General features: G+C 35.6%; 2 protein-coding genes across 2 annotated transcripts in view; one reads left to right on the top strand and one right to left on the bottom strand.

The window, feature by feature from the left end:
• Window positions 1-93: 93 nt before the first annotated feature.
• The window catches only part of LOC135200282 (antifreeze protein Maxi-like), a 300,869-nt gene continuing 279,154 nt past the window's right edge, over window positions 94-21,808 (top strand). The window contains exons 1-2 of the mRNA XM_064228771.1: window positions 94-321; window positions 18,155-18,170. Of these exons, the coding sequence (XP_064084841.1) occupies window positions 280-321; window positions 18,155-18,170 (58 nt within the window). The 5' untranslated portion in view covers window positions 94-279. The remainder of the gene's footprint in view (window positions 322-18,154; window positions 18,171-21,808) is intronic.
• LOC135199839 (uncharacterized) lies at window positions 3,024-13,831 on the bottom strand. Its single transcript, XM_064227978.1, has 4 exons — window positions 13,729-13,831; window positions 10,960-11,045; window positions 4,231-4,431; window positions 3,024-3,684 (listed from the first exon to the last, which is right to left on the bottom strand). Exons 2-4 carry the CDS (start codon window positions 10,963-10,965, stop codon window positions 3,154-3,156), a joined length of 738 nt encoding a protein of 245 aa, XP_064084048.1. The 5' UTR covers window positions 10,966-11,045; window positions 13,729-13,831; the 3' UTR covers window positions 3,024-3,153.

Raw genomic sequence — 21,808 nt, 5'->3', positions numbered from 1 at the left:
AAAGGAAAATACATATGAAACTGTTCTTTAGACAACAAAAGTATTCTTTAAATGTTTGTTTTCATTTTACAGTTGTAGGGAACGCCAGATCAGTCCGTTTGTACAGTAAGTCAGTCAGTGGCGGTTTCAACTGCGTGGACGTCGGTTGAATAATACCTGTACTATAGTGGAGTCCTTCATTCCAGCGAAAGCCCTTGATTTGTTGCTACTCTTTTACCCGGTGAATATTGGCTAATAAATCAGAGCTCATATTAATGTTTAGTGACTCATTTGTTAAAAATGCGGATTCATGCCAGTGAACAGCCTACCGACTTTAAAATTGTAAGTATATAGTAGTCCATATCTGCTTCAACTTTGGCCTAGCTGATGATTAGGCCTAGGGCTTATATCGATGGTTTCAACGCGGGATATTGTTAGTGAATCATTTCAACACTAGGCCTGCAATGTTCTTCAGACCATGATAAAACACTACCTATCTCTTAGCAGGTAGTAGGCTAAATAGTAGTTATCCAGGGCAAGGGGAACAAGTAATAATTTAATTAGTAGGGACAAAGCTGTTGTTTCAGCTCTGGATACTAGTACTAACAAAATATGTTTTTTCTTTGTTTTGTTTTAATGGTGTTCTAGACATAGTAAACTTCATGCAGTCAGTTGTAGTAAGAAAACAGTAATCATGTTTACCATTTTATGGATAGCGTTCGTCTGACGAGTGAATAATTCGTGTTCCGTTCGATGCTCAGATCACAAGGCTATAATTATATTTCGTTCCATAGGCATACGTGAATTACAGTAAATATTACTTATTCACTGGGATAGGTGAGTTTAAGGGGTCTATTTGGACTGATAGGCTACCTAGGTACTCTTGTAAAAACAGTTTAGGCAAGAGGACTGGCTGATATACTAAATACTAAACGCTCAATTTGGTACAGTCAGTTACCTAACTTGACTTAGTAAAAGCTGTAGAATTAATTGAAACTGTAACAGTTCAGTTTGAAGAGATGCGTTCAGATCCATCTTCTTTGAGGTGCAGAGGAGTTTAACATACTTCAGAGTGTTGACCATCAAGGAAACGTAGAATTTCTACAAAATTGCAGGAGTTTGTTGTTGTTGATTCTATTGGAAAACAGTCAGGAAGTACACTTTCACCTCAGTGTTAAGGATTCATTACGAATTCACCTTTTTTACCCTATCGTTGACCATATGTTATCAGAAATGAAAAAGCTGTTCGGTAATGAAACCTGCACGCTTATGAAAGCATTACAGTCACTTAACCAACACAGTACGGAGTTCATATCTTTCGAGAAAATGTGCGGACTTATTCATGCCCATAATGCTAACACTGAAGATTTCAAACATGAGCTATACTTTGCACAACGCATGTTAGAAAGATGCCACAATGACGTAAGTAACACCGAAAGCCCTAAATCATTGTTAGACATACTGAAAATTCTTAATTCATAAGAGGAGGCATTTCATGAACTCTGCAGACTAGCCAAAATCTCTGTAGTGTTACCTGTGTCGCCTGCTTCAGCAGAGAGAAGCTTCTCTGATCTGAAATTAATTAAGACTACTCTCAGAAATACAATGGGCAATGACTGATTTAAGTAATCTTGTTGTGCTATCAATTGAGAGTATCCGAGTTAAAAGACTAGATTTAGAGGAATTTGTAGATAGGCTTGCAGAAAATCACAGGAACAGGAGAATATTGTTAAAATGAGTCATGTCAGAGTAGTCTGCTTCTGTATAACATATAATGTTTTTCTAATTGTGCTACTTTCAATATATATATATATATATATATATATATATATATATATATATATAATATATAATATAAATAATTTCATTCGTCCATTTAATTTTTGATCAAGAGTATAGTGATATTCTTATAAAAAGTCTATTTTTTGTTCTTGTATTTCCATGCTTATGTTTTACAATTTCTATATGCACAGGAATTAATGTGTTTTACATAGCTCACTTAATGTTTCTCAGTTTCATATCTGTAATTCCTATTCTGTGATTATGTATAATTATAGTGTACCTGACTTCTGTACATCTCTGTTTTACTTGAAACAATATAACAGAATCACAGATACCTGTATAATGCCTGAATATACCGTTGGTTTCAGAATATGTCCTAATACCCTTCTCATATGGTTTCAGAATGCCTCTGAAATTGGTCACATTTCAAAATTTTCTTGGGGGGGGGGGGGGGGCTTACAGCGACCCCCCGAACCCCTCCAGCTGTATAGACTCGCTCCGCTCGCCTAGTGCTTGGGGGAATAATCTTATTATTCCTCCCAGGCCTAGTGCCCCCCATATTCAGTTGTGCCCCCTAGGTACCCACCCTGACAGACAGACTATAGCTACGCCACTGTTAACATTAGATGTTTACATGACTTCAAGGTAAATGTAGTACTTCCAAGATTTTACTAGTTTACGATTGTGTAAGGAATAAGGATACAGTAATGCACGAGAAAAAAATACAAATTGAATTGAAATTTCTCCATGATTGCTTTTTTTTCTTCGGTAGTTTTCGACTACTACTGGCAAATGGTAGAGGCTTACCAACAAGTTGAGCTTTAATATTTTTATTTATCCAAAAGCAATAAAAAAATCAAATGTCACACTTATACGACAGTAAACTATCTCACACTCAGTGACAGTAAATTAACCTTATTATCGTGAAAGAAGACACCAGAATCGCTAGGAGTCTAGCGCCCCCCCCCCCAACTCCCCGTACCCTCCCCCCCCCCTACCCGCCCAGCCCACGCCTACACCTATGTGAGAGATAGGTAAATATGTAGTTTTATTATTTTTTCCAGATTCCCGCGCTTAACTCAGTGTAAACAGATTATACCGAGTTACTTAATTCATTACGGAAAGAAGTTTTATTCTACATTAGCCTCTTAAGCAGTCGTTACTTTCTCACGAATACTTGCTTTTATTTTTAATCGATTCCAATCGCCCATTCAGCAAGTATATATTTTAATATATAAAACATTAATTTATAAATGGGAATGCGATCAAAACGTGCCTGCGCAGATTATACTTTTATTTATTCAGAGTACATCTAAGACAACGAATAGCTGTGGAGACTAAACGTCAGCAGCGCCCCTTTGCATCACCTGCAAACTTGTGCGATTTGACTTATCACTGGGACAGGATGATCCCACAGTCGCTGATGCAGACTTCTGTTATATCCTTTTGCTGCGACAAGGCCTCTGTCAAGATACCTAGGCCATCTTCGACCACGCCGAAACAGCCAGGAAGTTCGAACCCGTCGCAATTTCGGGTGTGGATGGCAAACTGACACGCCCTCTCCTCCTCCCAACCCCAGCCACCGACCACGCCCGCCTTCCACGGCCTCTTATAAATCTTATGCGTGTGCTCCGTTGCCCAGTTGGGTCCCGCCACTAGAGCTTTCCCTCCTTCGCCATCGTTAGACTCGTAGTCTCCGAAGAAGACGCTCTCCGTCCACTCGCCCTGGTACATCACCTTCAGGATGTTCGTTCGGGCGTAAGAAGGACCGAGTTCGCCGGTGCAAAGCAAGGAAAACTGGCGGGCGAAATTCGTGTCTGGGGCGAGGCTTATGAGAAGTCGGCCTAGTTTTTGGTCTTCAAAAGACAGTTCTATGAACGCCAGTCGATGAGAAATGTCCACAAGTTTCATGACGTCGCTGTGCTGGGAAATAATAATAATAATAATAATAATAATAATAATAATGATAGTTTTCAATGAACTCAATGTTTTCGGGCATGAGCATGCTTAGTTACCCAGCGTCTGGTATTCATATGATAGTATTCCACTGACTTTTTGTTTTACTATTCCCAATCTAGAAGTCATCCTTCCATATTTTATCTGTCTTTAACGAAATTCACTGTGATAAACTAACTAAAGACGAAGGTCAAGGATTGGTAGTTTCGGGTTCAGGAAATTTTTTTAAGATACACTGAGATGGCTGACTGAATTGAATTCATCTATATATTAAGTGAGTGCGTGAGAGAGAGAGAGGAGAGAGAGATAGAGAGAGAGAGAGAGATGAAGAGATGACTAGAGAGACGAGAGAGAGAGAGAGAGAGAGAGAGAGAGAGAGAGAGAGAGAACTTGAACAAGTCATTATTATATTAAAATAATAATCTTAGATTTCATAACCAATTAGGTCCATGGTTAGGTACCGCAAGGGGCCACTTAGTAAAACGATGAGAACCCTCTGAAAGGCGGTTTTACCTTCAGGAGGTAAGAGTCGTTGGGAGGATGCTCTGTGGTCTCCAGGGCGTGGAGAAATACCCTTTGCTTTTGGTCGAGCGAGATTTTAGCGTAGCGCCTCTTCCCATTTCCGTTAACTTGCTCGTTTTCTTGAACTGCGAAGACTCTGTTTGCCTGTATAGCCTTCGTGGTCTTTCCATTTTTTTCTGCGAGGTCTTGAACCTGCGATGAGAGTTTTGGATGAGATGGGTGAAAAAGGAGACAAATGACTGAGGACATGCGTGTTTTAATGATCTTATACACACACATTCATACTCCTCGTGTCAGGCATCAAGAAGTTGGGACGGTTTAGACTCCAGATTCTTTCATTTCCAAAGTACAGACTTTCGAAGAATTAATCTGATTGAAGAGGTACCTATGCAGAATAAGGCTGTCTCCGAAAGCTTGTACGTACTAATGGAAATTAAGACATCCCGTCTCATCGAAGTCAAACACGAGTAGTATGAATAATCAATATATACACAGTGAAGTTTATTGCTATTTAGTGATTAGATAATTGAGTTATATATAGTATATCATATGTAAGAAATATGACCATTGATGTTTTTTATATTTTTCGGCATTTTAGAGTTTTCCGTAGGCTCTGAGTTCAACAGGTGATGCTATAACGATTATTTTTATTCCAAGTATTTAATGCTGGATTCAAGAGTGTTCTCATAGGACTATGATGTTTTAAGTTTGCCTTTCTTAGTATTACTGGCATTCTTTAATTAATATCCTGACTAAATCTCTAACGTCGTTAACTTTTGTTAAACAGTCTTCTTGGGTCGTTGTCGGAAAGTGCTTAAACTGCGTCACTGGTCCCGCTATAGTTCTGCTTCAGAAGTTTAGATATCTATAGAAGGGACAAACATTCTCAGGTTGAAAGATGCATTTATATGTCTTGTGAGTGGTATGAGGGCTCAGATAAATAAATGCTGTATTTGAGTGAAATTGGTCAGAATCTGTTCGTTGCCCCCACCGAATTAACTCTTTCACCCTGTGGTAAACTGACGTCCTCAGAGTTGCTACCCTTGGCGGAATCAGGTGAAGGATTTTCCTGTCTTAACAAACATAGGTCTAGGGCAGTGGTTCCCAACGTGTACGCACCACCAGGAGATTAGTTTGATTTATAAAGTGGCCAATTCGAGAATGTTTAAACTGTTTAAACCATGTTAATGGCCTTTTAGGCTTCCTCCACGTGAATATATAAGAATTACAGGTCACCACAGGGGCATCAGGGTTTTAGAGGTGATTAAGTGGGGCATGGCCAGAAAAAGTTTGGGAACCTCTGGTCTAGGGTATTGTTTGTACACCTATTTGTATATGCATGTTCTATCTGATATACTTCAGTCGATTTCCATTCGTTTTTGGACCCTGCTTGCTTGGATTAGTAGAACGGGGTGGTGGAAAACAAGTGCAGCTGTTGATGCAAACAACAGCTTTGTCATGAGAACTTATAATCCCCCTAAAACAAAATCAAACCCCGCCTACCTCAACACATGGCAGTTTCCAAGATGCTGATACTTCAAAAATGGTAGCAAACTTGCTTTATATTTTAAAAATTTCCATACCATAAGCCTCCAAACATTGCATACTGTCCATATAATGATTGTGGATTTATATTTTGGTATTCATGTCATTAAAGATCAACTGAAACCTGTTTTCCAATGGGCAGTTATGTCCAGATTTGTAGCTTTTGCTCTTGCCATGGTATTCTTTCTCACAGTCATACTGTTCAGTTTTTTGGCAAGAGTCTGCTACTGCTGGCAAATGTGTCCAGTATGGAAGCCAGGCACCATCAATTGCCATCACCAGTGTCCTGGACTAGGCATTGCTGAATTGCATACTAAAGACTGGCTCCAAGTGTGCCTTACTTGAAAGACAGCTCTGTTACACTGCTCTCTAAGAGCAGCTCTTGTATGGGAATGCAATAATAAGTTCTTGCTTCCTTGCAAAGAGATCAAGTCTGGCCTCATTCACTTCTTTGTACGAACTGCTTCTGTCTTGCATTACCTCCACAAACTCTTCAATGATTTGCAAGTCTTCCATCTTCTACAGCTGATGGTGTTGAATTTAGTTAGGTGAAGGCGAGTATGATATGCTGAAACACAGTCCATTTATTCCATGCTGAGTTTCTTCCCCTCTCCATGAAAAGCTGAGGCTTTTGGTCCCATGGCTACTACCTCATGTCTTTTCCTCTTCCAAATTTAATCTAGAGTTTTTCCAAGCCAGTTTTTTTTCGTGCTATATACCACAATGACGACAACTTCAGTGTATGAACCGCATATGATTGCATTTAAGATGTCTTCCTGCTTTGCAACATATGCAGCATGCAAAGAGGCATTATCTGCTTCTTCATGAGTGCAGCCTTGTAGGTCTGCAGTGTCTTACTCAGCTTTGCAGCAAAGTGCAACATCCCCTTTGGTGACAAAAATTCATGTTGCATCATCTGCTTGTGTCAGTTATGTCAGCTTTGTTCTGGTAATTCCTGAGGAAGCTTGGTTCAGTTGCCAGGAGATTTTGCCGTGCTGATCACTCTGCAGCGAACTCCTGTGCCTCTGTTTTTCCTCTTGTTTGTGTTTTCCTACTGTCTGCCCAGTATACATTAAATACATTGTGTGCTTGTTTGTATTTCTATGTTCTGTACCTTAGAGAAAGATTCATCTTTTGCATAAAACCCAAATGTAGATCCCTTTGTTGGTCTCAGAGCATTTACAAGTGCTGCACCATCCATTATGATAACATCAGCAGCAAGTTCTTTGTCATATATAACTGGCACTGGCTGTTCTAGTAAGGGCAGCAGCTGTGACTTTGTGTCCTGACGCATCTGCCCATTCTGTTCCAGTGATTAGGGGGAATTTTGATTTTCACGATGAAAGAATACATTTAAGTCATATTGTCTGTTCTTGCATGAGATAAAGAGGTGTGAGAACAGATTACGCTCTTCCTTTGTGATTGGCAGTGGGTGTATGCACTTGGGCTCTAAAGCAGACATCTTGTGACTTTTATTCTGGTGTACTTGTTCACAAACTCTGTTTGATGTGTTGAGTAGTATGTGAATTGTGCCTTTCCAAAGCTCCTCATAGATCTCAAGGATTCACTGGGTTGTCCATTTCTTTGATTACCTATCTTAAATTCTCAACCATTTCAAAAAAACATTTTCTGCACACTTGGTTTCATGATGATGATTACCCTCAGATTTTGGATCAGCATCACTTCCCGTCTCAAACTTATCAGTTAGGCGGGTTACTTCTGTCCGCCTTCTGAGAGCATCTGTCTCTTCAGATAGGCCAGTGGCTCCACCATCTTTCACTTGACCATTGTTCTGATCATGTGCTTGGATTTACAGCCATTGAGGAAAAAATTGAGTGGTTTCATGAACAGTGAAATGAGCTGTTTTGGCGAGCTTCCATTTCTTTCAAATGAATTGAAAACCACTTGGCAAGATGATGTACTTACATGGTCAAGAGCAAAGAAAGGAATGAGTTTCTGCAGCCTATTTTTATACGAGTTGAAATTAATCCTATTATGACTTGGTGGAAATGAAAACTAAAAGTTCTAGCTGAAGCACACGATAGCAAAAGTAGAATTGTGAACACTAACCCATTTTCAGATCCTGCTTTTAGAACTTTGCTTACTTTCTTCTTCTGCTTCCTGGATATATGCCATATAGGTAGCTTTGTACAGCTAATGTAAACTGCAGGCTGTCATCTGATGGGCTAGACTTGTCCTCTCCACCTGTTAAACAAAGAGGAACGAATCTGCTGTTTCAGAAGTAGCCATTTCTGCTTCTGAAAGAGCACTAGCCCAACCACTCTCTCAGGAAATCACCAATAATTTTGAATGTTTACATTTCTAAATGCAGCCCTCCACACATGCTAACCATATAATTAAACTGCAAAGGCCATTCCATTGGATCTGCTTGGCAATAGCAGATAGTGGGAGATCAACTGTTAGAACTGGGGTTTGGCCAGGATTGAGAAACTGTGATTGCTCTTGCAATATCCATGGCATTTTTGATCATTGCAACTTAAAGCAGTGACTTTTGAAATAAAGCAACATTGATGACAAGCTTACTTCAAAGGGCACCTGTCGCTTATGAGGTGCATGATGTGCTTCCCAAGATAAGGGCACAGCGTATTCACTCTTGTCTCAGAGACTGACTTACTCAAGCTATTTGTACTTAAGAGAAATATGTTTAGATAGCACAACTTATTGGTGTCCTATACTTCCACTGGATGAGGGAGGGGTTGTCCATGTTGAAAGTGAATAGGGGGTACATTTGTGTAATATTCAGGGAGAGAAAGTACTGTTTTTTACTTTTTCCCACTTTGAATGATTTGGGCCAAGTCTCTGACCACACCCTTGTTATCATTGCTTGGATGCTGAAACAAAAATATGCCAGCAACGGGACCAACGACTTTACGTGACTTCCGAACCACGTCGAGAGTGAATTTCTATCACCAGAAATACATATCTCTCACTCCTAAATGGAATGGCCGAGAATCGAACCCACGACCACCGAGGTGGGACGCTAAGACCATACCAATCACGCCGCTGAGGCGCTGCACTTGGATAATGGTCCAAATGGTCAAGAGCACCTTTTCTTAATGTAGTGGGACAAACTAGTACTTCCTTCACAGCCCTTGCTACAACTGCTTCTCCTAACCCTTTTGTCATTTCCAGAACCCTACCATAGCTAATGCTGATTCCATGTTGATGAAGTTTATCAGTTATGTGGTGCTTTCTGTTTTTTGCAAAGACCAGGAGACTAACGTATACTGGAAACGAGTTCTCTTGACTTGGAATGTCCAGTAACTATTGAATATGCGGAAGTCTTCCGGCCTTTTTATTATAAAAGTTGTGCTAAAGGTCTGTAAGTATATAATGATCCATATTTAAGTTTTGCATTTCTATCCCCACATTTTGCAGCACACTTACAAATTCTAGAAAATTTGGTGTCACAGATTCTCTTTTAGTGTCTGCTGTTAAGGTTCCATCGAATTATGTCTCATGTTAAAGCATCTGCTTCATCAATATCTTGGCTGCTTTGGCACTGATTAGTTTATCATTTAGTCGCATGCCATTGGTTATCTTTTTTTTTTTTCAACTGTATTCGGTGCACAGGAAACATCTGCATTCAGCTGGTCCAGTCTTTCTTGTACTGATCATAAAGTTCTACCATCATGAAGTAGCAGCGGCAATCTGTAACCAGTTGCTTTTCTGTATGTACCTTTCAAGCTCAGCAAAAGCATGGGCTGTCATGCATGCCAGTCAGATAAAATGCGAGCTAAATATGGTCCTGGGAATCAATATCTTCAGCATTAAACTTGATCAAAAATTTCTCATCCAGCAAGTTGGTGGCACATTGTAGCAGCTTTTCATGCACAGGCAATGCCATGGCCATTTGTAAATCTTTGAATTACAAATGGTTGGTCACAAATAAAGCAAATTCATTCTTTCTCAGTCCTAGATTCCTCTGCATCTTCTTCACCCGCCTTTCAAAAAGATACTAAATGTGAATTTTGCATATGGGGCATCGTCGTCTCTTGTCCTGCACAATAACTCCCTTTTCCACTCCATTTATGTGGTTTTGATATTTAGCTTTGTGCTTTTCAAAAGTCTAATGGATTCAGTCACCTATGTCAAGCCTTTTGGGATCAAATGGTATAGACATTGCATTCAAGTTGTAAGATTCATTAAAGTTTGTAGCAAGGGTAACAGGCAGCATCGGATGAATCAACTAGTCTCTCCATTGAGGAAAGACTTGGATTTCCAAGATTGTGCTGTCATTGTTCTTGTTCTATAGGGTGAGGGGGATGTCTAAACATTTATACGCATTGAGATATATTATACAACTAGGTTGAGATATGTTATAATCCTACGCTTAGCCCGATCATTCAACCAATGATATTTGATTCCCGTGTGATCTGTACACCTGCCAGAAGACTCTAGCACTGGCTTCTTTGGCTCAGTTCTTCCACACTGACACATGAAAGTGAGTTAAGAAGGGGTTAATGCGTTTCTAACATTCACAAATAAATTGCTCAAACTGAATTTTCCCTAAATCTATGTATTACCTGACCATTTACCTCCTTTATGAATTTAAGTACAAAACTTTGGCATGGTGACCATTTTGGATATAGGGACACCTATCTTGGATGTTTACAGGCAATAAAATACATATTTCAGTACTTAAAGGCTGGCTTTCAATATTTTAACTTGAACTGAGTGATTGAGGAGTTCCAGTGTGACTATGCAATTCAATCTCAGTATTCATAACATTCACAGGAAGCCATTTTGAAAACCTGCCGGCCATCTTTTAAGAAGAATGATTGTTATGGCGAATTTCATATTTGTATCACCGTTTGCACTTTTTCTTATTATATTTTGGAGTTACCCACTCCATTAGCAGATATGAGGTTACTGTAGGTCTATGTAAGGTGAATGAGTAGCCCTAGGACCTGGAACAAGTGAAGTATAAGTGGGGTTGGAGGAGGTTAAGAAATAAGTTCTTCGTGGGAGTCAAGAAAAACTTGAGTCAAGAAAAACTTGAAAACATGTTCGTTATGATCTATATGTAAATTGGAAACGTTAAGAGAGTAATGGAAAAATTATCAATGGCAAATGCATGAAACCGTACATGTTTGAGAAAAATATAACTCCACTAATTTCAATATTTCATAGATAAGCAAAAACTAGACTTGCCTTCATTTTCCCGAGCCAGTGGAAAAGCGACGCGTGCGTCCCTGTTGCTGACTTCTTGGGTTGAATCTTCTTCGGAAGTGATCTTCCTGTACAATAAAGAGGACGATACAGTTAGAAAGAAAGGAAATGAAATAGACTTATCATGAAGGAAAGATTGGCCAATTGACTTGCCTCGTAAGAGTGAAAAGTTGGGTTGGGAAAAGTAGTTTGCACGGAAAAATATAAAACTCACTTGAGCATACATCGAGCATTTAGACAGTGAAACGAGTATCATCACGTTCATCCACAGTGCAGGATCTTCACTCATTAAATCATAGCATTAAGGCAGAAATAGGCATTTGAGCACCTAAGTGAACAACTTCAGGTCCTCAGTTTCGAAAGAACGGGCATTTTTTAAATTTAAAATTGAGGCGCGCGCGCACACATGAAATATGTTACCAAATAGTTTTAGATAGTTGTAACCGGCAGCATTTTACCTCGGGGCAAAATTCCTTATCTTCGTTAAAAGTTAATATATTAACCCTTCGAGATGAGTCCATCCAAGTTGCGAGACTGAGTAATGGCAGTTAAATTATGAGGGATTTAAGTAAGTACTAGGGTGATTTTATTATATATCCCTGTAAGACATTGAAACTACTTGTTTACATCGCTATTCTGGTAAGGCAGGGCTTCCCAAATGGTAGCCCTGAGGCCATGTCTGGCCCGCAGCTAATATTCAAAAGCCGTATCAATCCCAGTTGTAGTACTAGTACTACTCGCAGCCAGTCGCTTGGAGACTTGAAGCTGAAGTGTGTTTGCAGTCGCCAGTCAGTCGTCTTCCATCCTCTCGGTGCCGGTATTGTCCTTGGAATTATTTTCCTTGATCAATGCCAAAAAATTTTGTTTGGAATATCTCCCATTTGTTTTACTTTAGTGTGAGATAATTAAACTGACACTTATTTTTTTTCCTGTGACCTGCAAAGATGTGCAGGATATCTAATGTTTCCTTCGTACTAAAAAGTTTGGAGACCTCTGTACTTAGGGGTGTATTCTTTACCACGACCAAAGTGACCACCACCTTTCGCACCAATGACTTCAGGTTACACTTTCAATGGCGTAGACAAAGACGAAACCTCGCTCCAACCACCGATAGTTCCTTGTTTTTCCTTGACTAGTTGCGTAGCAATAATAGCAAATACTACTCGTCTTACTATAATGGGCGTTATGTCTGTCCGTCCATCTGTCATTCAGTCACAGCCAAACGGCTGGTTCGATGGGCAGAAACTTGGCAGGGTATAGTGGGCATCCATAAGATGGTTTATAATGGTGTTTCATCCTACCTCCCCCTTCTCCGAAGGAGGTGGGGGTGAGAAGGAATTCCCTGAAACGGAGCTGGTTCTACCCGTGAAACGGGGCTGGTTGTTCCCGTAGACTTAGTTACTTTACGAATTTATCATACATAATATCTGCATACATATGTTTGCTAGTAATAACAATAGGACTTAATTACCAAAAAAATAGTTAAGGAAGTCAAGAAACTAACAATGGAGAGCGATCTTTATTTTTTTTCTTTTGCTGGTGCCAGCGCTAATCATATACCAAACACCACTTGACTTTTCTTTTTAATACGAGTTCCAGATGGTATGAACTTGGGACTCACGGTACTGAAGTAAATGAGTTATTATTGGAGAGCACATGATTATGCAGCGTTTCCAACAGACTTGTGACGAAGTGCCAAGTATCTGGTTACTACACTTACCATTCATTAATTGTTACCTCACAACAGCCAGACACCTGAACCCTCATCACAGGTACTAAACGATTGAATACTCTAAAGGCAACAGTGATCCCTTAACAACTTACCAGTATTGCAGAAGATCCGACTAAGTTCATCAAAACAGGTGTGAGGTAATCTTGTAAGTAATTAAATTAATCAAAGGGCATCACTCCATCAACAACTTTAAAAGTCTAAGTATTTCCCTGATTTCAAAAGTCTAAGTACTTCCCTGGTTCTAAGTCACTTCAAGTTAATTGAAGGAAAATAGATCAATTACCACTCTATGTTTCTACCTAACATCAATATAATCATAATTAAATGCAAATATACTGGTTAGAATTAAAATACTTATAAAAATTTTAAATACAAAAATTTATTATTAAACTCAAAATTATAAGTGAAATTCACAAAATCAGGGAAAATTACTGTTACTTGAAAACAAAGTAAAGTTCAATTAATTCTTGAATCAATTAAGTAAAATTAAATCAAAATTAATTTATCACAAACTTCAAGAAAATTAATTCAATAAAAATTCAAAAGTGTTAGGCAATAATTGAAATTTGGAAATTTATTCACAAGTGCAAAACAACAATAAAACTTGAAAAGAATTCTAAGTAAATGCAAATTAATTCACAAGTGTTAAATTCAATTAAATGTGCAACGATTAAGTAATGAAAATAACTAAGTTAATTAAATTGTGAATGTAAATGAAAACACAGAAAAATGTGGAAAATACCAAAATTGTAAAAAGTATTAATCACACAGAATATAAAATAAAAACACACACTTCAATAAGAAAATGAATAAATGCACAAAATATAAAAATCACTTCAAATGAAACAAACACAAAACAAAAATTTGCAATGTGTAAAAATGTAAATAGTTTCTCTCAAACCATCGTAACCATTAGTTATTAGTTCTCTAAACCATCATAACCATTAGTTATTAGTTTTTTACCAAACCACTGACTATAAGTTATTAGTTGCAACTAATAAAAATATAACATACTTCACCTTCTTGGTATACCAATTTTCTTTCTTTGCTGCAGCTTGTTTCACACTCACAAAAACCAGGCGCCGTTACACACAATGTTTGTTCAGATTCCACAAAAACACTAAATAATACTAAATAAACTAAGAAATATAAAATCTGAAATCTACACGTTATGAGTGACTATTTTACGTTACGTTAATATCAGTTATGGCGAGGCAGAGAAAGAGAGAGAGAGGGAGATGTCTGAACGGAACGCGGTTCTAAGATGTAATAAAAAACTCTTCCTTACGAAAGTTGGACAGTGGAGATGACACAAAACGTTTTAGGCAATGATTCTTTCTAGAAGCTTCCATTATGATGGAGCTTTACAAAAAAACTATGAAATCTGCACGTGGCATTCGGCAACGAAATACATGTATGAAACAGTCTGTTCAACAAATACACGTATTCGATCGAAGCAAAAGTCCCTATCAGATGTGATGACAGAATTCCCAATACACAAGGAAGACCTCGAGGTCTCTAATCAAACGTGTTGACAGATTAGGAAAACAAAGCAGAAACTTCGGGGTCTCTTATCGCAAGGTGTTGACATAATAGGGAAACAACTCTAGCTTCGAACGGACAAAGATAATCTCTCTCTTTCTGCATTCTACATTATATGTTCTTTTACAATATGTTATGCAAAATCTGAACATACATTTTAAACATCCTACAACTCTAAGCTATCTAGGAATCTGAAAAATGTTGCACAATTCTATACATAATATTTTATACAGTCAAAGAGGGGATATATGCGTTTTGAAAGTAGCAATATATAATATGTATATATATATATATATATTATATATATGTATATATGTGTATATATATATATCTATATATATATATATATATATATATATACATATATACATATATATATATATATATATATATACATTATATACATATATATATATATATATATATATATATATATATATCACATATATATATAATAATAATAATAATATATAATATATAATATAATATTATAATATTATGTATTTATATATGTGTTATATATAATATATATATAAAATATAATTATATATTTCATAAACATATAGATATATATATAAATATATATATATATATTATAATATATATACATTAATATACATATATATATAATAATATATATTATAAATATATATATAATATATAGATATATAATATACATATATATATATATATATATATATATATATTATATAATATTATTATAATACATACATATATATATATATATATATATATAATATATATAATGTATATATATACATTTATTATATATTGCTACTTTCAAAATGCATATATCCCCTCTTTGACTGTATAAAATATTATGTATAGAATTGTGCAACATTTTTCAGATTCCTAGATAGCTTAGAGTTGTAGGATGTTTAAAATGTGTGTTCAGAATTTCGCATAACATATTGTAAAAGAACATATAACGTAGAATGTAGAGAGAGATTATCTTTTGTCCGTTCGAAAGCTAGAGTTGTTATCCATGGTTTATACATTACTAATATTTATTATATTTATATATATATATATCTATATATTATATAATATATATTATTATTATATATAATATATATATAATATATATATATAATATATATGTGTGTGTGTATATATATATATATATATAAATATATATATATATATATATATATTATATATATTTAATATATATATATATATTTTTTTTTTTTTTTTTTTTTTTAAATCACGAAGACGAAGAACGAAAAATGTGATGAGTATACAAACAAGTTACAGCCACGAAGGAAAACTGAAACACTGGAGATGCTAATTACTTTGTTCTTATTACCAGTTGCTGTGACCATGTCTGGTAATAGACGAAAGTTCTTAGAATCTCCAGTATTTCAATTTTTCCCTTCGTCGGCCTGTTTAACTTTGTGTGTATAATATATATAATATATTAATATAATAATTATTATATAATTATATTATATAATTATATATATATAGTAATATAATATATAAAGCGAATACACTGGGAATAATGAATAGTTCAGTAAAATCCCAAGCGCTTTCGGTCTTTTATTCAGACATCGTCAAGGAAGGCTACTGAACGATGTTTGAATAAAGACGGAAAAGTGCTTGGATTTCTGAACTATCAATTTTCCCGTGGTATTCGCTTATTTTTGAAGTCACGTGCATCTTACTTGTGATTTTTTAAGCAATTATAATATATTATGTATAATATATTATATATAATATATATTATATATATTATATATATATTTATATATATATTATATATATATTATATTATAGTTAATATATATAATATATTATATTAATATATATTATATTATATATATATATATAATATATATATATATATATATTATATATTATAGATATATATTTAATTGTATATGTATTTAATTAATATATATATATAGTATACTATATATAATTACTTATTAGTGATATTATATATATAATATATATATGTAATATATATTTTATATATAGTATAATAGCATATATATATATAATAGAGAAGCAGTCATTAAGTTAATATATATATATATATATAGTTATATATAACGCGTATTATAGCTGAATATATTATATAGAGAGAGAGAAGAGAGAGAGAGAGAGAGAGAGAGAGAGTGAAAGAGAGCCTAATCCATATCGTGTATGTGTTTGTATGCATTTATACAGTTATATATATAATAAAATTTCGTAACCCACTTTAGCGTTTGTAATCAGACACTAAGCACAATCTTATACGGCTGTAGGAAGTAGTCAATTCACTCGTACATCAACACACACAGTAGGTATTCAGCTACGCACGAAACACGACGTCGACACCATATTAACACTTGTTCAAGCAAATCTCTTCGCCGCACGGAGGTAGTCAGTCACGAAAGCACTCGAATTATAAAACGTCACCTTAACCTAGTTTTAACTGTTTATTTTCAAGGCGATGGCAATATTACACATCGAAGGAAAATGCACTTACCTTAAAAAAAAAAGATATAGTTATCCCCCCCTTAGTTGTGGAACCGAACGGAAGGAATCAGAGGGCCAAAATGCGTGGGCTTGAACTGAGGTTATTTCAAGACTGCTGCGGAATGACTTAGTCTAACTTGTCCCATCGTTCGCTATAGATCAAGAACGTTCGCTAGATCGATAATGTACTGTTTCGGAGTTTATTGTCTTTTCTATTTGTATCATAGTTTATCATCATTTACCTTTTAGTTAGAAGTTTTACGTCCCTTGTATTCATTATTAAGAGCAGAGACCTTACATAAACTTTTAATATTGTAGCCTAAAAGAACAGTGGAAACGGAGTTGGCGGTTTTGTTGGGAATTGTTGCTCATGACAACCTTAGTTCAACAATACGGTGCAAATGAATCTCTCTCTCTCTCTCTCTCTCTCTCTCTCTCTTATGAATGGTTAGACAAAAATAACCCATTAATCCTCTCTACTTTGAGAATATCTTGCCACTTGAAGGGGAATATATATACGATAAGTCTCCTGCTCTGGGCAGGATTCACACCTATGTTCTATTTCAAGGTTCTAATCTTGGTCGAATGCAGGTTATTTCCATAGTATTGTGAATTAGATATTAATGGGGGTTATGTGTGGCTTAAAATTTGTGAGTACAAAAAGTTAAGTGTGTACATGTGACACACACACACACACACTCTCTCTCTCTCTCTCTCTCTCTCTCTCTCTCTCTCTCTCTCTCTCATACCAGGCTAGTTTTGTGTTATTGTCCGTAATGCCAGAGGACAGTCAGGAAAAAAGCATTTCATTATAAAAAATATTTACGGCAACAATTTTGTTCATTTATCACCATACTTAGTTCCTCGGTGTTCGAGTAGGTTACGTGTTCGCCCACCGATTAGGTAGTCCGAGTTCGCTTCCCCGCTCTGCCAACAAGGAACCAGAGGAATTTATTTCTGGTGATTAGAAATTAATTTCTCGATGTATTGTGGTTCGGATCCCATAATAAGCTGTAGGTCCCGTTGCTATGTATCCAATTGGTTCCTAGCCACGTATAAATGTCTAATCCTTCTGGCCAGCCTTAGGAGAGTTGTTAATCAGCTTGGTGGTCTGGTTAAACTAGGATAAGCTTTAACCTTACTTAGTCGGATGATCAATAGTTTGAGGATCATATGATTGGAACTTGCAAAGAAGTGAAATCATCTTTATTGCATTCTGTATTAAATAATTTTCTCAACAAATGTCTAATTTGTTTTATTCATGTCCTAGGTTTCGGTACCTGGAGTGACGCAACTTACTTTCTAACGCTTTCCCCGTTTGAAGGCGAATGGTATATTGAAACTTAATTTTTAGAAAATTTGTTCCATAAGAAATTTTATTACATTATATTGACATTCTTTTTTTTCTATTTTCAGATTCGCCCTAGAAAAGGTAAGGAAGACCTTGTGGCTGATAAATTCAAATACCTAATGGAGTTTGGGAGAATTTATTTCGGTATGTAATTAATATTACCAATAATCATCTATCGTTTGAAGTGATTACATGTTCGCGTTTCACTTTCATAACAATTCAAGTGATCATATTTCCATTTATAGTCTTCATGACGCAGCATCTCTGTATTGGCAGGTAAGCGTCTAACTAATTTGCATTTACTTCTCGTTGTTGTACCTTCCCGTGATTGGAAGAAAGAAGAAGCTCACTTTTTTCCATATTTATCGTCGGGAAATGTTTATACTCGTGCACACATGCGCACAATGCACTCTTGAATCTGTGTTTGTGCTTTGGCCTTCGGATTTGCTTTTTCCCAATTTATGTATTTTGTAGATAGAACTGTGTTTGAGGTGTGCAATGTATGTTTATATTTTGATTTATTGTATTCTTGTATGTTAATATTCTGTAGTATTTTGAGTATTTATGATGTATACTGTGCATGGCATGTTCTTAAAATCGTCTCATTATAATTATTAATAAAAGGTGTTTTTTGTTTGTGTATTGTGTTAGGTATATCATAAGGTTCGGGTATTTTTGGGCTCATAGTCTAGGGTTCACATGTCGAGGGTATCTTGAGTATGAAAAAAGTAACTAAAAATAAAAAAAATAAAAAGAACACGTAACAAATTCATAGTTGAGTATGTTCATATTTAACCAAAATTTTCGACGATTTAAAATTGTGCTGATAATTTCTGTTTCCAATTTGACATTTACGTCATCTAGACACTAGATTAATTACCCGTGTCACTTTCTTCTTTTCGAAGACGTTTTAGCGTTTTGTTAACGTTCATTTCTGCTTCATTTTCATTTGAATATCGGTGTAGCTCTACTGACTGAGGCTTAATTCATCTTTTTCAAATGTCACTGCGTGGTCATTATCGCTTTGCGAACTTACAAATATGGATTTAAATACTTTTTTTTATCCCGTTTCATCGAAGGGAGGATTCGATGATGGCTTACTTTTTGATAGAAGTTTCGTGTCACAAGCCTAGATGGTTCAGTAGCCATTAAATCAGCCAGTCAGTCAGCTATTGATTTTACTTAATACCATGAATATCACGTGTCTGGTATAGTTAGTTTTTTGCTCAGGAACCAACATCGGTATTCGTGCTTGTGAAAGTAATATGTAAAATTTTTCTTTGAATTTTAGCTTTCTATTTTTCATTCTAGTTTTGCTGTCATGTGATTCCTTGATCCTAACTTAACAATAAGTTATTGTTTAACCAGGTATTTCTTATTTATGATAGTCTCATAAATTTCACCGCTAATGTTCATAACATGGTATGTTTTTTAATTTGTTTCGCCGAATGAAGATATTTTGTATTATTATGGTAATATAATACTTTTATATAATTTATAATATAATTTATATTATATATATATATATATTTATATATATATATTATTTAATATAAACGTATATATTAGTGTAATATATTTATTTTCTATATATATCTATATTATATATCTACATATATAATACTACATTATTATCTCTCGATGTATCTATTTGTGTAATTTTAGCAAGTAATCAAATTCACTAGTAATTTTCCGCAGATACCAAGGTTTGACGTGGATAGGTTTATTCATATAGGTGAACATGCATCGGCTATTGAAGGGAACTATCCTTATATATATATATATATATAATATTATATATATCTTACGAGGTCAAAATGACGCTCGTTTAAATAATTCATGATAAAAATTTCTATAGAGAATTACGGCAGATAATAGTTTTTTTTTAATTTAATTTTTTTTTATTCAAATACAGAGACTCTTCACCCTCTGATGACCCCGGGAGTCATTTACCTATTTAAATGCCCCAGCTATAACCTGGGGAAATATGTCGGATCCACCCGCAGGTTGTTAAAAGTGAGATTGGATTCTCATCGGGGCGTGAGTTATAGAACGGGTGTTAAATTATCAAACCAAGAATTCTCTTGCATACGTAAACATGCAAAGAAATGTAAATTCGATGTTAATTACAAAGATTTTAAAATCATAGGCCGAACTCCTAAACGATCAACAACTAGCAATTTTAGAATCGCTTTTTATTAAACACTCGTCCCCCAACTAAATACCCAGACCACATCAACGCCTCTAAACCTCTCGTGAGTTTCAGTCGAAGCTGAACCTTTTCCCAAACTGTCACTCGGTCTGTGCCCTCAGCGCCGTTTGGTAAACTCTCTTCCTTTTTACTGTACTTATAATCTACGTATGTTGTATGTAAACAACTTATTATTCTCTTTTTTTTTTTTTTATTCCGAGTCTGTTTTTTAATGTCTCTTTCTTTTATTATGTTGCTTTGAAAATGAGACTAATCGTCTTGAAACGTCAGCAGCTGAACAAAGTACTTAGAAAGCAATAAAGAATTGTCCTTCCTCTTCGCACCAAATTGCTGTTTACTGGATTAATAGAGCTCTCTCTCTCTTCTCTTCTCTCTCTCTCTCGTCTCTCTCTCCTCTCTCTCATCTCATTCCTCACGTCTCTCTCTCTCTCTCTCTATATATATATATATATATATATATATGTATGTATTATATTATATACATATATATATATATATATATATATATATATATGTATTATATGTTATACATATATATATATATATATATATATTATATATATATATATATATATATATATATATATATATATATATATATATATATATATATATATATATATATATATATATATAATCCCTGTGATGACCTGCCCGCTGATCTTCAGCAGCTCTCGAGGAGATTTGCTTGAACCAGCCCTGTTTTGCGGTCTTATGTTTAATCATTCTTAGGTGTTTTGGATTATCTCCTTCTGTCCATGTTTTTGATTGTTCATAAAATCCTTTATATTATTTCGCAATTGACCGTGTCCTCAAAATTTCTCCCTACGTTGCCATCCATCGTTTATTCACAACAGTTAAAGAGGGCGTTTTCTACGATAAACCATGGTGATATATTCTTGTTATTATATAAAAATCTGTCTTTTCTAAGTTGATCTTAAAAGTTGTAATTCCCATCGTTTTTGGCCAGCGCTGAGGCTTGGTTATGGTGGCGAATGTTTTGTTTATTCTGGCTTGCTCTCCTTGCACGATTTGTAGTCCTGTCTAAAATATACTTGACCACAATTATCACAAGGTGCTAGATCGATCCTAGCCTTTTCCTCCTACCTTTTTATGTGTACTTTTATTTCTAGTCACCTTATTTTTAATGTTATAGTTAAAATCCTCTTTTGTAAGATATGTAGCTAGTGTGTCGCTAGGCCTCCTTGTTTAACCCCTCAGTCGAAGGGCTGGTACCTATTTTCCTATGAACCCTCCCGAGTTTTCAGACCGCTAGGTGGAAGGGCACCGGGTTTTGTAGTGGCCTCATCCCCAAGCCACCACGGCGGTAATATTATAATTCCCAACTAAGGTTATACTTTCCAGTTCTTTGTTAAGACTTGATGATGATGATGATGTTTGGAAAACGATCGTATCTTTAATGTTTATTACGTCTTAATCTTGGCGCCTTTCCCCATAGTGGTGTTTCCTAACCTTAAATGGTATGTTCCTTCTCCCACCAGCAAGT

This window comes from Macrobrachium nipponense, chromosome 26 (genome assembly GCF_015104395.2).
Source record: "Macrobrachium nipponense isolate FS-2020 chromosome 26, ASM1510439v2, whole genome shotgun sequence".
Classification (NCBI taxonomy): domain Eukaryota; kingdom Metazoa; phylum Arthropoda; class Malacostraca; order Decapoda; family Palaemonidae; genus Macrobrachium; species Macrobrachium nipponense.
This window is presented reverse-complemented; position numbering and strand designations above follow the sequence as displayed.

Bases quoted from the DNA above. Each gene is read 5' to 3' on its own strand.
- LOC135199839 (XM_064227978.1), bottom strand. The intron at 3,685-4,230 runs GTAAAACCGCCT...ATTATTTCCCAG, and splicing joins ACGACTCTTACCTCCTGAAG to CACAGCGACGTCATGAAACT.